The sequence below is a fragment of the Pseudorasbora parva genome, chromosome 22, assembly GCF_024679245.1.
Source record: "Pseudorasbora parva isolate DD20220531a chromosome 22, ASM2467924v1, whole genome shotgun sequence".
Lineage (NCBI taxonomy): Eukaryota > Metazoa > Chordata > Actinopteri > Cypriniformes > Gobionidae > Pseudorasbora > Pseudorasbora parva.
This window is the reverse complement of record NC_090193.1, coordinates 22,931,140-22,957,422: the sequence shown is the minus strand read 5'-3', so window position 1 is coordinate 22,957,422 and position 26,283 is coordinate 22,931,140. Positions and strand designations below refer to the sequence as shown.

The window sequence follows — 26,283 nt, the reverse complement described above, 5'->3', positions numbered from 1 at the left end:
GGCTGACAGAAACAAACACTGGTAAATGTTGGAAGAGAGGTGTAGAGATACAGAGATAAAGAAAACAGGTGATGGAGGATGTAGGGAAGGAGAAAAGAGAGAGAAAAAAATGAGTGGATGAGAGGGGATTGAAGCCAGATGCCTGAAGAGGAACTACAGTCACCTAAGGGGCAGAGTTGGCATGAGGACAAAAGAGAGAGAGAGAGAGAGAGAGAGAAAGAGAGAGAGAGAGAGAAAGAGAGAGAGAGAGAGAGAGAGAGAGAGAGAGAGAGAGAGAGAGAGAGAGAGAGAGAGCACCTGATCTCACATCCCTCTCATTCCCTACACCCTCCATTTCACTCCATCTCTTCCCTCATCACCTCCCTGAATTCATTGCTCTTAGTGAATCTCTCTTTGTTTCACAGCTCCAGTAGGTTTCTCCAGCTGTCAGACAGTATTGTGTGAATTAAATGAGTATCAAGACACTGTTAGAATTCAGAAATCGGGGTAATGAGGAATGGATGCGTCCAAACAGGCAGACTACAGCTTTGTTCCAAAACCTAATCTTACAAGGCAGCATTTCTAACCATCATGGCACCTCATAAGTGACTGATTTGGAACACTCTACATAAGCAGCAAATATCAGTGCCATATTAAACAAACAAAAAAATTCTATACAATGTGACACTAGTATAAAAACAATTTTTTTGTTTGTTTTATATGCATAAGAGTTGGCAAAATAATCTTATAGTCAAAATACTTCCGGCAAAAACATTGTTTATAATAATATCTATATTTGAAGGGTTTTACAGAGGGATTTATACAGTTGTGGTCAGAATTATTAGCACCCCTGGTAAATATGATCTGTAGATGGCAAAGATGGCCATGAAAATAAATCTGCATTGTTTATCCTAATGTCCCTGGTTTCACAGACAAGGCTTAAGATAGTCAGAGACTAAAATGAATGTTTGAGCTGTTTTAACTAAAAGCAACTTGCACTAACATATCTTAAAATATGTTTGTGCCATTTTTTTTTGTTTCAAGATGCACACAAGTATTGTTTATAGTTTTTTTTTTTGGTATGGCACATTTATAAAAGCTACTTAAAAGCCCTAATTGAAATGAGATCTAATCCTGGTTTAAAGGGGGGGTGAAATGCTGTTTCATGCATACTGAGTTTTTTTTACACCTTTAAAGACTTGGATTCCCATCCTAAACATAGACAAAGTTTCAAAAACTAATTTGAAAGAAGTGTGTTTTTGACGGAGCGGTCCCAGCGATAAAGGTTCGGTCCTGCTTTGGAAGCAGCCGGTGAGTAAAACTGCTTCAAATGTCGATGCTGTTGGCTCGTCGCGTGAGTAAACATCAGTAAACGACACGATCGCGTGCTTCGTCATTCAAATGCGCTAACGGTTACTCCATTGCTGTTCTCTGTATAACGTTACACTAGTCTGACGTGCAAAACCGTTTTGCTTGCTACTTCTAAGGTCTAGTCGCATACAATAGTCCATAAACCGAATCATGTCCTCATAAACTGCGAGTAAAGACACACAAATGTTGACAGGCCACTAAATACAGTACATACCACAGAGACGGACGTCCTGCTGTTGCTGTTTCTCCTGTTCAATTTATTTCAGCCTCAGATTTGATTGTGGATCATTATCTGTATTAGCTGAGATAGCGATGGGTTTCTCCACGCTTGAGGACGTCACCGCTTTGTTCGTGATCGTCATTCTTTAGCTCCGTCCACACGATACGCCTCCAGGCGCTCTGTTTTTTTTCGGAAAGACTCGGTACAGCCTATATTTCTTTTATAAATATAATAAAACTAAAGACTTTTCAGAGATATGAAGGATGCAATACTACTCTATAGGTACTCAAGATTGACATGAGATTGACTGAAACTGAGTGTTTCACCCCCCCCCCCCCCCTTTAAGCTCTGTCTGTGAAACCAGGCCATGATCTTTCAGTCAATTTTTTTTTTGTAAAAATCTAATCTTTCATTGAAGTAAAATAATTTAAAGAATGAACTGTGAAATGTCACGTCATGAAGTCTCTGAAGTATACTGCCATTAATATTTAATTTAGCACACCAGGGTGACTAGGGACATGATTGTTTCACAGGAATGTAAATATGAGGAAACAAAAAAGCGAAATTGATCCTTTAATGATGTGCAGCAAAAGATTGTTGAATAGAATAGAAAGTCACTTTAAGAAAATAGGGTAACACTTTAGAATAATGGTCATTAACATTAGTTAATGTATTAACTAACATGAACTGTATGTACTGTATTTGTTCATCTTAGTTCATAAAAATCCAGCTCTTCATGGTTTGTTCATGTTAGTTCACAGTGCATTAACTAATGTTAAGATTTTAATAATGTATTAGTAAATGTTGAAATTAACATTAACAAAGATAAATAAATGCTTTATAATTGCTGTTCATTATTAGTTCATTTTAACTAATGTAGTTAACTAATGACCATTACTTTAAAGTGTAACCGAAAATAGCTTGCATTGGGTAATAATTAAGAAGATTCCAATCAATTAATGTTGTTACGATGATGTTACAAATTCGTCTGGAAGAGGATGTGTATCTATATTGTCTTAATGCACGGCGAGGAGGAAAGTTTCAGTGGTCAAAGACTTCCAAGGATCACAGACGAAGAATTGCAGAGATTAGTTGAGTCTTGGGGTCAAAAAGCCCCACTAAATTCCCTAAAAACCCCAACAATCACCACTTGTTGTTCAGGAGGGTTTCAAGAAAAAACCCTCATCCTTCCTTGCTCATCCAAAAACAAAACTCCAACATATTTAGTTTTGGAACTCAAAAAGGGACCACATTATATGGATCAAAGCAAAACCCCACCAGATTGATTTGGTGCAAAGAGGTGTAAAAAGTACCCATTGTGTCTGATTAAATGTACTACTGGAACTTTGTTTTTTTTGGGGAGGTCTTGGACATCTTGTTCAGATACATGGTGTCATGGATTCTAGCAAATACCAACAAATAAAAAAAATCAATACCTGATGATCCAAAACAAACATCAAAATCAAAACAAAAATGTGTCACTGAGCACAAATTGAAGCTTTTGCCATGGACGACCCAGTTTCCTGACTCTATACAAAATAAGTGGTGTGAACTGAAGAGAGCACCACCAACATAGATCTGGGAATCTGACAGATCTGGAGAGATTCTTATAGGAGAAGAGGTTGCAAAAAGTATTTAATGAAAGGTTGTCAATAATTATGTCAAAAAAGTATTTATTTCACAAAGTGAAATAAACCCCCACTTTCAATAATTTTACTTTAATGAACATTGTAAACAAAAAAATCAGGTCTCCAATTGAACATTTTCTAGGGACTGATCACATCAAAATTTTTCATTTTGCAAAATTGAATTTGTGTGAATTAAATTGCATCAATTCACAGAAATCCAATTTGACCAACTGAAAAACTCAGTCACTAGAAAATGTTCAATTGGAGATTTTTAAAAAAAATTTTACAGGGAAGGTTGGATTTTTTTTGCAATTTTTGTAATGAAAGATCAAAAGGCTAAACTATGCAGATTATTTTTTTAAATATATATATTTTTTAACCAGGGTTGCCAATTTTTTTGGATACCATATTTACCAGGGGTGCCAATCATCTTGACCACAACTGTATATAATTTGTCTGATTGTATATAATATTTTATTCTTAAAAAATCTTTTTTTTTTCCCTGGCTGTTGACAATATTTTTTCTTTATGGATAAAAAGCGATAGAAAAACCAGCCAGTTTTATTTATAATCATCATTTTTAATTTCATCCTCAAAGTCTTTGTGTAGGTACGTAGTACACATTTAGGGCCAGATTTACTATAACAGGGCAAATAGTATGAGAGAAAAAAAGTGCAGATGGGAGAGGAAAGTTCTGCTCGTGATCTACTGATGACGCACAAATTAACGAACACAGACACAATTGGATAATTTCCATAATGACCAACACAATCTGCCAAGAGCAGCGAAAATAGTGTCTGGTTTGAGACATGCTTTTTTGGGCAGTAAGTAATGGCGCAAATACCAGTAAATAGCATAAACCTTAGTAAATCACCTTGCATGATTCCTTTAAATACTCTCCTCCCATAAATTTTGCATCTGAAAGGAAAACTCCTACAAATGCATATGCAATATAGTCAGCAGCAAAAATAACTGTGTCCACGCCTTTTCAGTGCTAATTTTTCACTGTGTCTTTAGTAAATTGTCATGCAAAAATCTGGCCCTTGGTGTGTTATATAGGCAGCTCACTAGGTTTTGGAACACATTATATGGTGTGTAAATGCTCGCTGTTTGAGTTGTTGGATACTCACCATTTTAGCATCCAGCTCTGGAGGGTTGTCGTTGATGTCGGTAATGCTAATGAGGGCCGTGGCGGTGTTGGACAAGCCGAAGTTCAGACTGCCCTCCATATCAGTGGCCTGCACTATGATGGTGTACTGAGACACTTTCTGAAACAACACAGAACATGTCCATTTCAATCAATTGAAGAGACAAACACCACACAGGTAAATGAGGACGTCAGATCCAAAAATGTCATCCAATCTTAGAATTAAAACCATAACCTTTTAGGAACTACAGAAATTATATCATATGGTAATCCCATGGTACAATGATATATAAAATAGCCAAGTAACTATAATTTCCTTTTATTTTTCATATTTTCATATTTTTAGTAGTTTTGTGCTTGTGGTTTTCTATTTTGCTTAATTTATTTTTTTGTAATTATCATACTTTTTCAATTGTAAAATAGTTGCCATTCAAAATTTAAATTTTTTTAAGTTTCATTTATTAAGTTGTTCATCTAATTATATTTTATTTCAGTTAATTATAAGAAAAGGTTTTAGTTAACAATAACATACAAAACATGGTACAAAAACCTATAAGAAAATATCCAGGAAACAGTACTTTCTGTTAGTTATGAGATAATGAGTAAAATTTGCATTATAAAAACTGTTATATTCAATTTTAAATAATGTTTTAGTTACTTTTAAAACACCAACTGACATTTAAAAAAATTCCAAAAAAAAAGAAATAAAGAAATTAATCTTTAACATTTAAATTAATCCAAAAATAACTATCCACAAATAGATTTATTTTATAATATCCAAAGTAGAATTGAATTTCATGTGAGAGAACATTTACTGATTAAAATATAAATTAAGTATTATTAATAAAAATAAAAAATCTTTCAATTAAGCATGATAATTAAATTAACAGCTAAATGGAGTGTTTCATGGCTCTCTATAATATGTGACTGATTGCTCAATCGCAGCGTTTATTCACTGTTGTCCATGGCAATGCTGTCTCGATTTAGACAAACACAACTGCCGCCATCTTACTGTCGTATATTGACTGCATTGAAAAAGATATCAGAGAACTTCAGATCAGTATTAATATTACTGTAATATTGCTGGATACTGTCAGGGTTAATTTAGTTTCTGATTGCACATTATCTCTTACATAACAAAAGTTATACAGTCTACATTCTCCAAATATTCCATATGCATAATATATCACAACAAAAAAATTAAAAAAAGAACACATTTCTAGATAATACAGCAAATCAAACTTGCCCATCTGACAGCATGATTTTTCTTAATTTGACATGTGCATGCATTTCCTTAATCTTGCGTGATCCGCGTTTGTTGTGGCTGCGCAATAATAATTCACATAATAATAGTAGATTATTAAATTCCGTAATGCACTTGCATTCATCAAAAAATTTTCAGCCCTATAGTTGTAAGCGGTCCTCCTTCAGACATACTTCTCATTGCAAGTTTTGTTTACATTTACATTTACATTTAATCATTTAGCAGACGCTTTTATCCAAAGCGACTTACAAAAAAGGGGAGAGTAATAGAAGCAACGGAACAGAGAAGGCCAAAAACCTGTAAGAGCTGTAAGAAATCTCAATTAATTAGCACAATACACAACAATTTTTTTTTTTTTTTTTTTTTTTTTTAAAGACAGACATCTACAACAAAAACTCACGTCCGCAAAGTGCCGAACACTGGATTTTGATTGCTATGATAACAACCCATTAGGACTAAGGCTGTTGCCCCAGCTGTTGTCGTTAATGCAGATTCAGTGGCCCAATGGGTTGGTTTTGTATTCTAGCTAAACGCGCAGCAATAGCCATCTACAACAAAAACTCACGTACGCAATATACAGAACACTGAATTCTGATAGTTATGATAACTATGTAACATACCCGCCTGAATGTTTACACTCATTCAGCGGGGCACACAATGGTTAAACAACCCATAATTATTCACAGTATTTTGTGCCCACGGTAACAATATTGTGCATATTATTTGCCACGATAATGCCTACTTCAATGGCATGTTTTTTTAGTTTTTCTTATTTTCCCCCTCATGGCATGGCCAAATCAAAGGTCATCATGGACCAACTTTGGCACGCAGGCCCTGGTTTGGGCATCTCTGGTCCAGAAGTTTGGCATCTAAGTCTGCACAAAGCCATCTTACAAAGACATTGAGAAATGGCAGCTCTTTGTGTTTGTCTGGGGACATGTCTGTCTGTCTGTCGGCTCATGTGCAGGCTTTTCTGTTAATTAGGACAAGAGGCTACTGTTCTGCTTTGTTTTTCTTCAATACTTTGTCACTCACCATTTATAGAAATACACACACACACACACACACACACACACACACACACACACACACACACACACACACACCAACACACACACACACAATCAGTGCGCAAAAGCAACGGACATTAACCAGCCTATTTGTAACCACAGATAAAAAGCAGGGGTTGCGAGGGCAACAGATGGATAGAAACATGCGTGCGCGCACACATCGAAGTGTTTGTTGTTGCATGGCCAACATTCCTTTGGGCACAGATCTGAAACTGTGCCCCTGTCCATGCTCGGGTGAATCTGACTCCAGTTAGTCCACACTGGGAGGAGGCAGAGAGCTGAGCCTGAGCCAAAGCCTCTCCTCTGCCTATTTCAGCTCCAGCCGAATTTAATCCGGTTGGCCGAAAGCCTTCTGTTGTTGCAGACAGGAAGTAGGGGGAGTCAAGGACAAGTCAGTGTTCCATTGAGACAGGTCTGGGGGACGGTGTCTTGAAAGGAGGTGGCTGACTGCTGCTGTAAAGCTATGAATACCCTCCCAAGACCTTGTTAGAGATCTTGATGGCTTCACTTTGATGGCTTCCTTTTGTTTTTAAGATTTGATCATAACTAAACAATGCGGGGAAATGCCTTCTCTGACTTTTTGGCATTGTACTGCCTTCAAAGATATCATTAAGATATTTTCTTTTGGGATATGACTTTTTAATGATTTGGAATTATGGTGCATTTACTTGAAAAAAAAACAGTAAAATGGTATTATTGCAAAATGTTATAACAGCTGTTTTCTATTTTAATATATTTAAAAATGTAATATATTCCTGTGATATCAAAGCTGGATTTTAAAGCATCCATTACCCATGGTCTTCAGTGTCACATGAGCCTTCAGAAATCTTTCTAATATGTTGATTTGGTGTTCAAGAAAAAAATCTTATTATCAATGTTGAAAACAAAATGCTTGATATTTTTGTTTAACCATTATTTTATTTTTTTCAGGATTCTTTGATGAATAGAAAGTTTAAACAGGGGTCCCCAAACTCGGTCCCGGAGGGCCGCTGTCCTGCAGAGTTTAGCTCCAACCCTAATCGAATGAAACTGAACCAGCGAATCAGTGTCTTTATATTGACCTAGTAAGACATTGATTCGCTTTTTCAGGTGTGTTCAAACAGCGTTTGTAACCTTACAATCTTCATTGTTACTTCTGATAAATTACAAATGCATCATTGGAACTTTTTTTTACTGTCCTGTATGTATATAGCATTATCCATTAAAGACATTTATTATTGATTGATATTTTTATGATGCATAACTATGCAGAGCATTCCAGATCGGTTTCCATTTTAGTTATGTTGCCTTAGTATAAAAAAATGAAGAAGGACGTTATCAAGGCATGTCTGAAATCAATGTTTGACTAGCATCCTGCCTAAAAGATGCCTTTATTTCGTCTGGTAAAGGCAACATAACATGTCCTTCTCCGTCTACAATATTCCATAATCCTTTGCATGTGACGCAGCTGTTGGTAGAAGCTTCAAAGTAAAACAAGTAGTAAATTGATTGATAAATATATATATTTTTTTCATCTTCTGATACCATTGCTACTTGAAATATTCAATGTGGTCAATAATTATTCATTTGGCTTCCTCTAATGCTCACTTGAATTTGTTCTAGCTCATTGGTGTGACCTTATGATGCCTGGAAGCCTGTCTGAAAACCAGTTTCCTTTAATTTGAAGCTTCATACAAAAAAACGTAATAATAACTGACTAACTAGACAGGTTTAGACTGAGTCTTTCATCCTATCGTTCTGTCTATCCATTCATATTTCTCTCTCCCTCAGGTAGTTGTATTTAAGAGGCAGGTCAGTGACTCGCTCATAGTTTTAAAGCACTTAAAGAACTGCAGAGTACCGCGGACACACACTGAGAGTCATTAAAACCTGCGTCTTCTCGTTAATATTGCCCAGTTCGGCTCTATTAATGAGAACTCAATAGCGGCTGACCTTTATTAACACCATAATGAAATATCAATACTGTCTCCTCTGGTTATGCTCTGCAGAGAACAAGAGAAACAAATCAGTGTGTAATTAATCTCGCACACTTTTCATACAGCGCTGGCTGCGGGGATGGGAACGTGACACCAAGAGACGAGCTTAAACACATTTCCAGTCCTGAAGAGAATGTAAAGCGATTACACCCCGGGACAACTGGCAGAATCTTGGCGAGTCGAGAGTAGATCCAACTAGAGACGAGTTTCACCCATACAGACTCTCAACATGCTCGAGTCAACTGTTGTGAGGAGCATTTCACAGCCCAACGGGCCCTGACCCCATTTCTCCCCGACACGTCGCTCGCTCCCTCGGGAGAGAAGGGAAGAGGAGAGGTGATAAGGGGAAGGTGAGGAGAAAAACGACGGTAGAGGAGATGATAGTGCAACCAGAAGTTATGATTCTCTTCATCTCACATATACAGGAAGCTTCGGATCATCTGGGAATGACTGGGACAAACACACACACTTCACACCGATCGATTCCCTAATCAGGCGCGGCAGAGTGGACACATTCTAACCCAGACCTGACACAACTAGGCAAGCACACACACATACACACAGACCACATGGCCTCTGGCAGAGACAAGAGACAGGTAATGAAAAGCAACAGACTGGACAATCTGGCTCGAACAGATTCACAGGGCAGCAGAGACAGACATGCAGAGCTTTTACACACACTTACACACACACACACACACACACACACACACACACACACACACACACACACACACACACACACAGCTACTGCAAAACACTGTAATACATCATGATACATCTGACAAAAGAAAAGAACATTTATGCTACATTAAATTCAATAGCACCATGGGATTTAAAGGGATAGTTCACATATAAATTCAAATTCCATCCGCTCATATCTTTTGAAATTGTTTGACTTTCTGTCTTTCGTGAAACACAAAAGGAGATGTTTATAACAGATTGCCCAAGCTGCTCTTTTCTAGTGGTCGACCTATATAGATTCGTTTGATGGTCAAAATAGAAGCCCTTATTGGCCAAACAAAAACATTTTTTTTATAAAAACCTGCTTTTATATGCTTTTTATTCTTTTGGAGCTTGACAGTTCCACCTTCGTTGTATAGAAAATAGGAACGTGAACATTCTTCCCATTCCCAACGTCTCCTTTTGTGTTTCACAGAGAAAAATAAGCCGTAAGGTTTTGGAATGACACGAGGATGAAAAAATGATTCATTTTTACTTCTTTCTGCAGAATTATGTCTTTCCTAAACCCATTAAAAACAGAGACAACCAATTACATTTAATTCATGTATGATATTATACATTCATGCTATTAAAGAGAAAAGCGAAGAAATAAAATGACAGAAATGGCTGGTTGTAAAATGCGTACGATGGACATATTTGCCACGAGGGGCATAAGACAAGATGACAGTTGCGGTAAAAAGCATGCAGTGCAAAAAGACGAGGAGAGGTGCTGCTTGTTAGCTGCTGTAATCAGACAGGTGATGGCGAGCAGGTTAAGAGGTGTGCAGAGGTGATGGGGTCTCGGTGTGAAAGGGTAATTGGTATTCAGACCTGATCAGATGTCTGTGACATTAAAGTGAATGTGAACTCCCACCATTGCAAGCGACTGCACAAGGCTTCTTCAACCCACTAATTACTGCATAAATATTCCAATTAGACTACAGGTACTGATGGAGGAGGATTGCGCTCCTGATGAGAAAATGTGTGTGCGAAGGAGGCAGATGGAAATGCAGAGAGGTAGATGTTAGGATGGGTATATGTGTGTGTGTAGACAGCTGCCCATCTCCCATGCGCCACCCGTTGTGTATAACATTGAAATGGGCAAGCATATTGATGTAAAACCACCAATTGAAACTTTAAGTGGACTGCGTATGGTGGCCGAGTGGCACTGCAACTGAATAATACTCATGCAAATAATCACTACACAACCAAACACTGCAATGCGCTCTAAGTAGCAGAAGCCACAACAGAAATGTTTCAAGAGAACCCCAACAAGTGGCGGACCAGGCTGGGACTGCTTATTACTCAATGTCTACTCATCAGTGGTTGTCGATGACCTGAAAAGTGAGGTTTTTTTTAACATCCTGATCGTATGTGCTTTGTGAGTATTAGCAGCACATGTTTTTAAACTGATGAAGGCGTTTTCTTGAGTTGCTAGATGTTTTTCTATTTGCATGTATAATTAATATTGCACGTTGTTCTAATTGAATATAGTTTTCTAAAGCCCTATTCTGACGGTAATTCTTTCTTCTGTTGAACACAAAGAAAGTTATTTTGAAGAATGTTTGTAACCAAGCAGATAGAACAACCATTCACTATCATAGTAGGGAGGAAAAAAATACTATGGTAGTGAATGGTTGTTCTATGTGCTTCGTTACAAACATTCTTCAACATATCTTCTTTTGTGTTCATGTTCAACAGAAGAAAGAAACTCATACAGGTTTGGAACAACGAGGGAGACATTAAATGATGACAATTTTCATTTTCAATTTTTTAGGTGAACTATCTCTTCAATACAATGCTGCCAATGTAACTATATAGTGTTAATTACTGCCATAATAATGGCTCATTTCAAATGTTTACATGTTTTTCTTCTCTTTCTCTTTTAAGCGTTGATGAAAGATTATTCTTGTAAATACTTTCCAGCATTCCAGTAATAAAACTGTAGGCTATAGATCTTTCACATGCATCCAAATTACAGCAAAGCATGACAATATGGTGCTCTGCAGTGGTCAAACATGAAATTTGAAGCGATTTCTTGAAAACTCAGAGATGTGAATTAGGACAGCTATTACAGCTAAACAACAGGTATTTAACAGCTGTGGATTTTCACATGGGTGGTAGAAGAAAAACACTGACATTCTGGATTTGGACGGCAATTAGATCACAGACTAGCCCCTGTAAATTATGAAAATATCTTACGACCCCAAGAGAAACGATTACCGTCTGAATAGGGCTTAATTTAATATATTTTAAAGTGTAATTTAGGGTTCTTCACCCCAACATTTCTGTCATTAATCACTCACCTTAATATTGTTCCAAACCCGTTTATCTTCGGAACACAAATGAAGATATTTTTTATTAAATCCGAGAGCTCTCTGAGCCCAGAAAGGTAGTAAAGACATTGTTAAAATCATCCATGCGACTCCAGTGGTTTAAGCGATGAGAATACTTTTAGTGTGCAAAAACAAATAAAAGTAAAAACTTTATTCTTCTAGACTCTTACCTTGTTAACACAGTGTAAACAGTGCAGTGTTTCCAGAAGGTCAGCTTACCTTGATGTAATCGTTCAGCCATAGAACTAGGAAACACTGCACTTTTACACTAGGCCAACAGCATAAGAGTCTGACACAGGCTAGAATAAATTGTCATTATTTTTGTTTGTTTATGCGCACAAAACATTCTTTTCACTTCATAAAATTTAATTTGAACCACTCTTGTCACATGGATGATTTTAATGATGTCTTTACTACCTTTCTGGACCTTGAAAGTATTAATTAAATGGCCCCACTTTATATTAGGTGGCCTTATCTTCTATGTATTTACATCAAAAAATAAGTACAATGTATACTGTGTTCAAATTGTATTGCAAATCCCTTTTGCTGATATTGAGGTGGGATACGGGTAGAGTTAGGGACAGGTGTGGTGGGATGGGTCAGTTTAAGGGTAGGTTTAGGTGTAAGGGAAGTGCCAACTTTGTAATTACAAATGCTACTACAGAAATTAATTACAGACAATTACATGCAGGTATTTTTAAAAATGTAAGTACAATGTAAAAACTTGTATGTAAAAAATAAGTGCATTGTATCAAATGATTACTTAAAATGTTAGTACATAGTAGTTAAGGCCACCTAATATAAAGTGGGTCCCAAAACACTTTAGCTGACATTGAGGCGAGATACGGGTAAAGTTAGGTACAGGTGTGGTGGGATGGGTAAGGTTAAGGGTAGGGTTAGGTGTAAGGTTAGGGTCAACAGTAATTATAAATGTAACTACAAAAATTAATTACAGAATTAATTATATGCAGGTAATAATAAATAAAGTAAAACTGTGAAATGTAAAGTACAATGTAAAACATGTATGTACACAATAAGTGCACTCTATCAAATCATTAATTTAAATGTTAGTACATAGTAGTTAAGGCCACCTAATATAAAGTGAATCCGATTAAATGGTCAGAAAGCTCTCCGGTTTCATCACAAATATCTTAACTTGTGTTCCGAAGAGGAACGAAGGTCTAACGGGTTTGCTAAATAAAAGTATTACATTCATAAGAAAGAGAGAGAACTTTCTAGTGCAAAACTTTTGAATGGCAGTGTGCTAAACGCTGTCGTCATTTACTCAGCCCCTTTTGGTGTTACTCACCCCAATGTTGTCCCAAGCCTGTAGTAATATATTATCTTTTGTGAAAAACTAAAGCAGACGCTTTTTAATTTTGTATTATTTTTTGGAGCTTGTCAGTATAAATCATCATCCACCATCAGTGTTTGAAAAACAGAAGCTTGGACATTCTGTCCAACATCATCTTTTATGTTTCATGGAAGAACCAGTTATGCGGGTTTGGACTGATATGAGGGTGAGTAAATAATGACTAATGATGAATAATTTTCATTTTTGGGAGAACTATTCCTTTCAGTCTCGTCCAAAAATGTCTTCTCTGACAGAGAATGTGATGTTGAAAATCTTCCAACTGTTCCATTTGCGACGTGGCTTTGTAAACACATAAGTCTGTCCTAGTTCTAATTAGAGAGCACAGGTGGAAGAGAGTGCAATCACTGCGTTAGATTAATGAGGGTCGCTCTCTGGTTCTGAGAGGAGGACAGATTACCTGCCTGCAGTAGGCACCACGACCCACATTCATGCTCCTGAAGAGACCTTCTCAGCCAGTCTGTCTTAGTCATTGGATTAGCAGGAGTTACTGCTCCATGTATAGACTTATGATAACTTGTCAGAGAGAAAATAGAAAATCTTGAGATGACGGCAAGCGTCATCTAAGGTGGGATGAAGGTTTAAAGAACTTTATGTGCCAAGTAAAACAAGATGCCAGAGGAATGATGAGGATGATGGCTGTAATAGAACAGCAGTGCCAAAAAACCCTTAAGCAAGGGAAAAATCACCGCAATGACTGCAAAGTAGCTTATTTAAATAAAACCACCAAAGGTGATTTAATACAAGCCAGTAATGTTCACTAGGTAATTTAACAATATAACAACTTTTTAATAATAATAATAATTATTATTATTATTAATAGTAATCACAATAATATTAAAAGTATAACAAAATTATTAATCATATGACAAATAGTTCCAGAGCTCAACTGTGATTTAATAATAATAATAATAATACAAATAATAATAAATATTACTATCGTTGCTGTTATTAGGGGCCAAGCCCCCGAAGGGGCTGTAGCCCCTCTTGAAATTGTTGGTTTACTTTATTATTATTATTTTTCCCGAATGGGAGTCAATGGCAGCCCTATGAACCGTATATAGGAAAATGATGAAATTTGGCACACAAGTAGATATCTTCATCAATAATGCATATACCAAATTTGGAGTCTCTAAGACCAACTCCATAGCGCCACCACCAGTCCAAAAATTCAACATTTAAACTGTTATAACTTTTGAACCATTTGGAATAGCGAAATAAAACTTAGTACATCTGATTCCTCTCCTCACCCTCATCATTTTCAATATCTTACATTAATGCTCCGCCCCTTACAGTAACAGCCATTTTGAAAAGTACAGTATTCAGTTTTTTTGCTACTCCTCCTTCAAATTTTGTCCAATTTTGTCGTAACTTGGCAGAGAGAATCTTTGGACTGAGCCGTAAAGAAATGACCAAACAGAATTTTGATATTCATCTCTGTTCAAAAGTTATGATGTCATGAACTTAACAAGCTCGACCCAAAATTGGTTCTGAGGCTGTATCTCGGCCAAACTTTGATCAATCAAAACGCTTCATCAGACCCATGATCTGAGGGTCCATGCCAAAGTTGGGAACAGCGCCACCTAGGGGTCATGAGATATGAAAAATGGCTATTTTTGCTCATAACTTCTGAACGCTTTGTCAGAAAATCATAATTTTGGTGTCTATGGATTCCCCGCGTCATGCCGAATCTGTGGATACCGGATTTGTTAGGATCGAATGAACCACGTGACCGCCATTTTGAATTTTGTCATAAATTGCTATATCTTTTGAAATATTTGACATATCTGCACAAAATTTGGTTTGCGTGACCGTCAGTATGTCCCAAACGTACCTGAGAAGTTTCAGAATAGCGCCACCTAGTGTTCCAGAGATATAGGAATTTTTGCTAAAACGTTTATAACTTTTGAAAACTTTGTCCAAATTTGGTGTAATGTATGTCATTTTGTTCCCTGGCTTATGCAGATTACGACGATATATCATTTGTCATTTTCCAAAAAGGTTATTGTCTGCAATATTGCAACAAGTGAAAAACAGTTTTTTTGCTACTCCTCTTTCAAATTTTGTCAAATTTTGTCCAAAATTGGCTGAGATGATCGTTGGACTGAGCCGCACAGAAATGACTGAACAGATTTTTGATATTTGCTACCGTTCCTGAGATATTTGTCACTGAAGTTGACCCATCCTGTGTTTGTGTTTTTATTCTAGTTAGCTTAGCATGCCAATTGGTTATTTGCAAAATGTGCTTCTGTTCCATACGTTGAGTCATTCTGAGATTGATCTAAACATAACTTTTTAAACATTAAATGCTGTGCATTTATTTGAAAAAAATCTTCATTTTGAGTCGACTCTCATTAGAACTATGGAACTTCAGCAGGTGTTTGAACACAAGCCCGGCCGGTGGCGCAACGAGATGAGCGATGGACGCCGCACCCCGAGGTTATGGGTTCGAGACCCGTGGGGGACAGCCTTATAAAGGTGGCTCTGCATTCGGCGAAAGCCCCTTCTGGGGCTTGGCCCCGTACAACTGCTTGCAGTTCTTGTTATTACTGTTTCTATAAAATAAAAAGTATTTATATCACAAATATTTCTGGCACTAAAGTTTAACTGATAATAGCTATACTTCATCATCATCATCATCATCATCAATTACACTCGACAAACAGCACTATTTGTTGTATAATTAATATTTATGAGAGAGCGGTCTCCAGTTACTACAACTAGAAATGCTTAAATATTTTAATATGACACTAATGACAATGGGACTAGAATCTGTGGCGAGAAAAGCAAGGGATCACGTAGGATGGAGATATAACGGGGAAGTTGAAAGACTTCCCCGCAGGTCCGCTTAAGCATTCTGGGATAAATTGAATGGACCTCTGAATGACCCTGCTCATTAGTGGAGCAGAGGGAGGTTAAGGAGGAGCACACAACTGTGTGTGCGCTTGTGTTTGTTAGATAGTGTGTCTGTGTGTGCGTGTGTGTGTGCAAGAAAGAGGGATTGCTAGAGCGATAGAGAGAGGGATTAATGAAGAGGTTAAAGTGGGGAACACGTCTGGTGGGAAGGGTCAGGCTCTGAGACTCAGATGAGTTATGGGAAAGCTGTTCCCATGACCCACAGAGTTCATCTGTGTGGGTATGTGAGTGTATGCATGTATTGAAAATGAAGTCAACTGCATTCTAAAGCAGACACTAAGGAGACTCCAGTGATAAGTCGAATTAATTCTAGGTGGGGCTGGAAATAATAAGTATAACAAGACTCCAGAGCATGTATATAACTCTGTTGTGCAACAGAGTACAAGCTAGAAAATCTCAAAAACGAAACAGGCTGAATCCCAGGTCGCATACCAAGTTTGAAAAATACACTATCCGGGAATCAAGCAAATACTAGCCTGACAAGCCATTGGCAGGGCTCAATCCGAGGGGCCGGATAAACGGTTGTCTTTCAAACTCCCTCTGCACACAATTGGATAGAGCTACAACCAACCAGAGCAATGTGAAGCGGAGCTAGTTGATAGATTCAACTTTCAGCAAAACTCTAAACACATCCTTTCTTAAGTAAGATTACAGTGCTGTTCTTTGTTCGTTTCTCAAAGAAAATCTTAACTCCAAGTCTTCCAGCGTCGCGGACAAAACGGTTTCGAAAGACCGCCGTTCGCCAGTTTCTTTGTTTACCAGTAGCACGCAACTCTGCCATCATTATGTGAAGCCTGCCCACCGACTCTATACACAATGTGAATAGGCTTGACCAGCATTTGACTTTTCCTAATAGAAGTCTATTGAGAGTTGTTAGACTACACACGCAGAAGATTAGATTAGCTAAGGGTGCGCCTAGATTTCTAGCCTAAGCAAATACTTTAATAAAGTAGGAAATAATGGCAGGTGCCGAGATACGCTTTGAGGGTAATACGTTTTTTTTTTTTTTTGCTGTAGCATCTTTTTAAATCATGTCGTTCCAAACCTGTAAAAAGGAACTGGTGAAAAAGATAAAATAAGAGTAAATATTAGACCAGTGGTTTTCAAACTTTTTGACTAATTTGTCATGTGAGTGGTATGGTGGATTTCTGTGGGAAATTCAAGCATGTCTTTGCTCACATCTGTATACATAAACAAAGAGTCCGGCTAGTATCTCGCGTGAGGAGCACGTATATTTACGGCCATGTGTAGAGTTTTTTTTCCCTTTAAAAACATTTGCTATGTACTGTGTCATATTATGCCGGGGCGGCAGTGGCTCAGTGGTTCCTGTAGGTTGTCTACAAACCAGAAGGTTGGTGGTTCAATCCCCGGTTCCACCTGACCAAGTGTCAAAGTGTCCATGAGCAAGACACCTAACCCCAGCTGCTCCCGATGAGCTGGATGGCGCCTTACATGGCTGACGTCGCCGTCGGTGTATGAATGGGTGAATGTGAGGCAAAAATGTAAAGAGCTTTGGATAAAAGCGCTATATAAATGCAGTCCATTTATATATATATATATATATATATATATATATATATATATATATATATACATACACACAATAATTGATATTGAATCGAAACAAATTGAAATCTGAAAATAATTTAATCAAATCTTGTAAATGGAAATTGAATTGAATCGTGAAATCTGTGTCAATACCCAGCCTTCTTTTTTACAGAAGAAAGTCATACAGGTTTGTAATGACATAAGCAAATTTTCAGAACATCATTTTTCATAGGGCATGGGGTGTGTCTGAGATATTAGCCCAAAAAGAATGCAGAAAGACCTTTTGCAGTCTTTTTGAAATACCTTTACCACAGTATGCTAGTACACAATGATTCGGAACGCACTGATCCTTACCCAGCATACTGCATAGGACAGTATGTGAACTGAAATTCAGCCATGATATTTGCAGCATTTTCAGCATCCTAGTCATTGAAGCTGTTGTCCTGCACTGATGGGGTGTTCTGGGAGGGCAGATATCTGCTCAACTTGAAAAGGTCACAGACACCTCAAAGGACAGGCTGATCATTATGTTGATTCTAAAAGCTGTTTGTAATAGTGCAAGAGTGTCTCTTCAGAATGCTGAAGACGAGGGACCATCCGCAACAAGCATGCTCAGACAAACCACAGCTGAGAACTAATGATGTCAGAACGTGGGCAAAAAAGGGAGGCCAGGACAAACATTCCTGGAATGGCAAGGTGCACGTCACATTCTTGTATGTCAAAACCAGAGACTAAACTAACCTCTCTGTCGATGCCTGAAGCGATGGTGCTGATCTCTCCCGTGGCTCCATTAATAGTAAACATGTTAGGAATGGGGATGTGTGGCGTTTGGCTCAGGATGCGATAGTGCACCAGCCCGTTCGCTGTGGTGCTGTCGTCGGCGTCAAAGGCTGTTACCTGCATTACAGAAGTGCCTGCAGAGGAAGAGAGGTAAACAAGCGTGAATCAAAACACTAACGCATGCATAATCGCTCAGCTTCTGTCACAAAGCAGCTGTGCTTGTTTGTCCGAGTCGCTGTAAAAACACACACGCGCGCACGCAAGCGGTGGTTATTTGATCAGTGATTCAAAATTTGTGAGCTGCTGTGTCAGAGCAATGTCCAAACGTCACATCTGATCCCACGGCCTCTCACCTAAGCTGTCTCATCTTCATCAGCCCTGATTCTGCTCTCCATGCAAAATCTGCTCGGTAATGAGGGTCCGTCTGCCTCTCTCGCCTCCATCACATTCGTTATCACTCAGGCCTGCCATAGCTGAGTTAAACTCGAAACGAAAATACTAATATAAAGAAGTTTATTGAAGTTATTATTATTTGAAGTTTTTTGATGGTTTGTATTTTTGTCAATAATAATGAAGACAAGACAAACAGAACACATTACGGACAACTAAACAAATTTACCTGTCAAAAATATGAAAAAAAAATGATAAACTCATTTAAATGACTATTAAAAATACTACTAATACTACTAATTTACTTTAGTACTAGATAGTACAACTTATATGTGATATTTATTTAAATATTACATACTCAATATTTAATTAAAAAATATTAATAATAATACATTTAATAAATTATATAAATAATAAATAAATAAAAATATATATATTAATTATATGATAATGTGTATATATAAAGTGTATATATATATATATATATATATATATATATATATATATATATATATATATATATATTTAGAATTAAATCACTATATACACCGATCAGGCATAACATTATTATCCTAATATTTTGTTGGTCTTGCTTTTGCTGCCAAAACAGCCCTGACCCTTCGAGGCATGGACTCCGCTAGACCCCTGGAGGTGTGCTTTGGGATCTGGCACCAAGATGTTGGAGATGCAGCAGATTCTTTAAGTCCTGTAAGTTGTGAGGTGGGGCCTCCACGGATCGGACTTGTTTGTTCAGCACATCCCACAGAAGATCGATTGGATTGAGATCTGGGGAATTTGGAAGCCAAGTCAACACTTTAAACTCGTTGTAGTGCTCCTCAAACCATTGCTGAACCATTTTTGCTTTGCAGCAGGACGCATTATCCTGCTGAAAGAGGCCACAGCCACCAGAGAATACTGTTTCCATGAAAGAAAGAACCTGGTCTGAAACAATGCTAAGGTGGTATGAATCAAACTAACATCCACATGGATGGCAGGACCCAAGGTTTCACAGTCGACTTCTCCGTCGACTTGCCTTCTTCCCATAGGGCATCCTGGTGCATCCTAAGTGACGAACACGCACTCGGCCATCCATTTGATGTAAAAGAAAATGATTCATCAGACCAGGCCACCTTCTTCCATTGCGGCGTGGTTCAGTTCTGATGCTCACGTGCCCACTGTTGGTGCTTTTGCCGTTGGACAGGGGTCAGCATGGGCACCCTGACTGGGCTACAGCTATGCAGCCCCATATGCAACAAACTGCGATGCACTGTGTATTCTGACACCTTTATATCAGAACCAGCATTGACTTCTTGAGGAATCTGAGCTACAGTAGCTCGTAGGGTTGGGTATTGTTAGGAATTTCACAATTCGATTCGATTTCGATTCTTGAGGTTTTGATTCAATTTCGATTTATTAGCTTCGATATTGATTCATTAATAAGTAAATACACAAGTAATTATAAGTTATTTACGGGAATCAAGTAAATAATGTGTGCAGTATTATCAATGTTTAAGAACAAATTGACCCCAGCATGTTTCCATGGTTTATTTAGCTGAACAAACTGTACAATATTGTACGTGTTGAATACAAACCACAACTGTAACAAACTGGCGCTTTATTAACACTTCTAAAGTGCATGTAACTAAGTAGTCGAAAGTATTTATTTTTTCCTATACATTCAAGTTTTAAATTAAAAGTAAACAGAAGCACAAAATGTGCATTCGAAAGCAAATAACTGTATAGTGTAGTAAAGCTGTTGTCTGTCCACTTAAGCCATTCAAATGTATTGAGAGTGCTGTTTTGTTTACAACTATTGAGAGCCCTGTAATCTAAGTGACCGCGCGTGTTGTCACGAGATGAACGCATGTCGCAACAACGATCAAATGCAATGAACCGTGAGAGAGAGAGAGAGAGAGAGAGAGAGAGAGAGAGAGAGAGAGAGAGAGAGAGAGAGAGGAAGAGAGAGAAGGGAAAGGAAATGCAGCTGAATGAATACGCTGCATACGTGTTTTAAATAGCGTTAAAAAAAATTATGATGAAATGCAATATGTGGCGGCCGGCGTTGATTCTGGCCACTGTCCAGTTGGCTGAATCGATTCATATGATGAATCGATATTGAATTGAGAAACAAATAATTGCAATGCATTGATGAATCGATATTTTTACCCAGCCCTAGTAGCTCGTATTTTTGATAGAATCACACGGGCAGCCTTCACTCCCCACGTGCATCAATGTGCTTTGGCCGCCCATAACCCTGTTGCTGGTTCACTACTTATTCTTCCTTGGACCATTTTTAATAGATACTGACCACTGCAGACTGGGAACACCCCACAAGAGCTGCAGTTTAGGAGATGATCTGACCCCAATTCACTCAAATCCCTACGCTTGCCCATTTTCCCTCTTTCTAACACATCAACTTTGAGGACAAAATGTTCATAATATATCCCACTCTAGATATTAAAAAGATTATTCACTTCACGTAAGTGGTCATTATGTTATGCCTGATTGGTATATATATATATATATATATATATATATATATATATATATATATATATATATATATCATGACTGTATGTTGTTGCTATAACACAGCACACTGCATATAATATGATGTATTTTGTTTATATTTGTCTCAAATTTAAGAAATAAAATGTGAACAAATTTTGTTTTGACACATTTTAATTATTTAGTTAATTAGTGCAAATAAAACAGTTTAAATGAATAATTATAATTTGACAAAAGGACAAAAAACAAACAAAGACAAAAAAGCTATTTGTTCTAAGTTGCGTGTTAAAAACAGAAATCAGTGTGAAATGTGTTTGCGTGAGTGTGAGGTGTCATGTGTCGGATGGTACGGGTGGGGGTCCGTCTGGCCTTTAGCCCCCAAAACATGTTTATCGATTTCTGAGAGCTTGTCTCACACCATCTCAAATGTGAGCGAGCAATTAGGGGCCTCCAAATAGAGAAACAGAGGATAAACCTCCTTGCGACGTGGGCAAAATGTCACCCTGTCATTCCGCGTTAATGTCATTCTGTCGCTCCCGTGTTCCGGTCACTTCTGTCATTTAATATTAATGGCCACGGCGACCCAGAAAGCTGGTCCGAGGGGAGTGGCCGCACGTTTAGCCACGCGCGAGACCGCACGCGTTTGACCGTTTCTCTGGCCTAGCTGTAATTGTGTGCAGATAGTGCCATCATTTTGTGACAACACACCTACGAGGGGATAATTGTGGCTGAGAGTTCCATTTCAAAGTTCATTAAGTTTCAGAGCAGAATCTGTCACTACGCCCCATGAGAAAGAGGAAAAGGAAGAAATGAGCGAAGGGAGAAGAAAAACAATTAAGCCCTCTTCTGATAGGGCTACATCAATTTTTGAACAACCAGAGAGTGAGCGAGCACATGAGAAGGGATGAAGAAGACAAAAGAGTTGCATGTCAACTCTGTCTGCTTCAATTTTCAATGAGTGCCATTCTGTAACGGGATTAAATGTTCTTTATGTGTAAAAGTGAGAGAGATGACCAAGCAGGAAACAGTTAACCCCTGGGCCTTTTCAATTGCTTTTTAATTTGAAAACTAATTCAATGCTGTAATTGCTTTTCGACTTAAACCACTGAAGCTCAAAATTCCTCCTTTCATTAGACGCGTGCTGGTCGGGAGCCTCTCTCTTTCACAGGTATATAAGAAATTGGGGAGTCATTAGTTTTAACAAGTTTAACAAAACCAGGCTCAGAATAGAAACTGACCCTTGTAGCGGCAACTCGGTTAAAAGCAACTCATCTTTTCCAATCTTTCCCCGTTTTAAGGCTGTCTGATGCGAAAATAAGTATTCTTTCGAACACTAACAGCCAAAATCCATCTCGCCGCCTCTCTGTTGCAATTTTCAATTGCTTACGGTACAGCTAGATCACAACGTGCTTACATTGAAAATACGACATAAAAAGCTCTCTATACATGGCTGTCCATCCGAGACAAGCTGCTAGCCAGACTAAACCAGTCCTCCAAGCTGTTATCACTCCGTTTTCCACTGCAGATTACACTCAGCACTGTCTCACACCACCCTCACGGTGAGGCTTTCAAAGCAAATCTGTTTTGTCAGGGCCGTAGCCATATGGAGTCCTTTGAGGACTATGAAGAGGCAAATGACTTTTCCTGCTAAAAAGAGCCAGAGGCAGGCGCCTACTTTAAGTCCATTAAACTGATTGAAACATTCCTCTCTCCTCTCAGCGCTCGCTTTTACTCTCTCTTCTCCTCTCTCGTGTGCGGACGTCAGGGCCTAATTAACCCCCATGGCCAGCTGTCTGAGGCTGAACGTCAAGTAGCGTCCTATCGTCCACCGTTAGCAAATTTTCTTATCGGTTGTGTGAGCTGGAAGTGTGAAAATAAAATGTTCTAGTTGTGCCGCTCTTTTGCTTTGGCTTGTTTTTCTTTGCAACAGACAGCAAAAATATCCCCTTGTCACTGGTTATTTAGGTGGGAGAAGAGAAAGGAAAGTAAACAAGGATTCATGCGACTAAAATACGAGGCAGGATCAATGTTGATTTTGGAGGCCAGTAAAATGCAAAACAAGAGAGAATAGTTTGGAGATGGCAGGAAAAAAAGAAAGAAAAGAAATAATTTCAACGGATAATTGGCTACAGCAGTTCCTCAAGCTCGCGGATATGAGTTTTTTAAACACTGTCATTGTGTGGTGCTGCTGACTTTTTGGCATGCACATTTTTTACAGGGTATAGAGGAAAAAAAGTGAGAATTATGGTTAATTACTGTGAAAAGTACAGGAAAACTTTCTATTTCTTTGAGAATGTGAGAACTCAAATCAGCCTTAACTGCTTCATTGTTTCTAAAATGGGATAATTCCCCCAAAAATATTTATGAGGACTCCTATATTTTGCTAGTTGTACATTACATGTATAAATGTATTTCTATCTGAATACACTGATCGCATACATTCATGTTATATACTGGTATTTATTTAATATCTCATAATTTCCATATATTGTCACGGCACATTTTCCTATTGCGAAAGTATTTTAGAGCAAATAGTTAAATGTAGGACAGAACTTAAGTTAAGAAACATAAAATCGGAAACATGAATTAATAAAGTTGACAGAATCAACAGTTTTCAACAAAACTGAAAATAGTTTTATGTCAATTACCTTCAGGATCTGTAAGAAAACCACAATTTCACAATTTTAATGAAAATAAAAGCTGAATTGACCTGACATAATTTAAACTTAATTTTTTACTACAATTTTTGTTTGCCAATGAATCATCACTTGTGGAAAAAAAGGCTGGATTCATACTAAACAGTTAAATGTGATCCAGGTCTGAATCAAAGATGGATCTGATTAAACTTAAATTGGATCAGTCTTCTTACTGCACAGTAATGACAGTGATTATTTGTGTTTAGGCAGTAATGAACACAATTCAATTACTCCATGTGTCTACTCCTCCAAATAGGTATTTCGTTGGCACTGAAATCAGTAATGTATCATTTTAAAGTTGGATCCCTCTGTTGAATTGATCTGATAAGTTCACATACATCTGTGGCTGGTGATAAGGATACTTCCCTGCATGCTCCTCTTTGAACGTGGCCTGTAGTGCAGGGGCTGATGGAAAATCCGCTGTAATACTTCAGAGACACTCTGATATGAGCATCTGTTTGGTCTAAGCTTCCCTTGGTGAGTTAAACTGATAAACATGTTCCTTCAACGTTCACGTTTAAAATATACAAAACATCTGCTGTGATTAAATCCTTGTGATCGCAGAAGATCAACAGGCAATATTGGCATTGCCATTTTCAAGGCAATGAGATTAACCATGGTCTCATGAGGGCCGAGAGCGGAGTTTAGCCTGAATTCACCAGGACTTCATGTATTTAATTCACATACAGCACAGAGAATGTCAGCATGGACAGCACAGGGAAAATGGAACAGCCTGTAACACGTCCGTTTTCTATGGATAATTTACAGTGCTTGTTTAGCGTAGAGCAGACCCACGCTCTACTGAAGGGAAACAAAAAATATTGTGCTGCTCTTTTTTCCTCTTTGTTTATAAATTCCCAAGAGAATCAAGTTTTCTTTGAGGAGAGCTCAACAAAATAAAGACTAAAGTTTTTTCCTCAGAGGCAAGCTTTCTGGGCCGGAACATTACAAGAGTTGGACACAATCTGACTCAGTCTATGCTTTCACTGCTCAGCCAGTCGACTCTGATGCCTAACAAACCGAAGAGGTGGAGAATAAAGGAAGAATCTGAACCTGTGTTTGTTAGACACAACAGTGGTTCAAACAGCAGAGAGAAGCGTTCGTAGAAAGAGGCATATATATATGCATATATATATCCCCCCACCCCCCCCCCCACCCCCATATTGCTAATTATTAAACAGTTAGTTCCAGTCAATGATCCTGATTGGTCAATAGCTGAGCTTTATTCACACTAAAACACGGCCATGACCACTTCACTCATCGGTTCTATGTATCACTACACAACACCCTTAGCAACCACTATTAGCAACATAAACATGTTTTTTTCCCATTGATATGGTTCATTGAAGCTTACTGTATTATATAGAGTAGAGTTTTGTGTGTGTGTGAGAGAGAGTCCTATGTTATTCATAATGAAAAATCTGTGTAAATGTCCACTGCAATATCTTTTTTTTAAAACAGTTAAGGGTATTACCCATTCACTGACACTAACAGCGCTAGTAAAAGCATATCTAATGAGGTTATAATGTAACTTCTGTTGCTGTTCCAGGTCAGGGACAATTTTTTCCAGGTTTTTCGTGATGTAAAGGCATTGGTTGCTAATTGAGTGCTTTGGTGCTTTGTATATGTACATTTCTGAAAAACATAACTTGGACACAGTCTTCTCTGATAACAAACTACTTTCCATACTTTATATATATATATATATATATATATATAAAGTATTATATATATATATAATATATATATATAATAATAATAATATAATAATAATAATAATATATATATATATATGCGCATATTCTAGTATACCGGTACTAGAAAAGTATTGCGATACCCTGCTATTACAAACGTTACGATATGAAATTTTGTTAGTACTGGTACTTTAAGGAGGACAGCACTAATATGAGCTGTATTTCTTAATTTTCGTCGATGTGTGACAGCAGGTGTCAGGACGTGTGTGCAGAGCTCTGCTTTCACTGTTCACTAAACATTGGAAGTAGAAGAGTTAAAGGTCCCGTTCTTCGCATGTTTTCGAAGCTTTGATTATGTTTACAGTGTGCAATATAACATGAGTTCATGTTTCGCGTGTAAAAAACACAGTATTTTTCACACAATTTACTTATCTGTACAGCACTGTTTTCTCTGTCCTAAAAACGGCCTGATGATTTCCTTGTTCTATGAAGTCCCTCCTTCAGAAACACGTAATGAGCTCTGATTGGGCCAGTGCTTCCCGTGTTGTGATTGGACAGCAGCTTTACGGCACACTTTGCCCGGAAAGGTCCCACCTCTTACCATAATGGGGAGATGCAAGCGCTGAATGCGCGCTCTTCTCCACGTGGGAGAGGAACAAGACCCC

General features: G+C 37.9%; 1 protein-coding gene across 3 annotated transcripts in view; it reads right to left on the bottom strand.

The window, feature by feature from the left end:
• cdh4 (cadherin 4, type 1, R-cadherin (retinal)) overlaps window positions 1-26,283 on the bottom strand; it is a 317,548-nt gene that overhangs the window by 27,944 nt on the left and 263,321 nt on the right. For all 3 annotated transcript variants that reach the window (XM_067432318.1, XM_067432320.1, XM_067432319.1), the window contains 2 exons: window positions 18,292-18,464; window positions 4,329-4,466 (listed from right to left, as the gene is read on the bottom strand). In XM_067432318.1, the coding sequence (XP_067288419.1) occupies window positions 4,329-4,466; window positions 18,292-18,464 (311 nt within the window). The remainder of the gene's footprint in view (window positions 1-4,328; window positions 4,467-18,291; window positions 18,465-26,283) is intronic.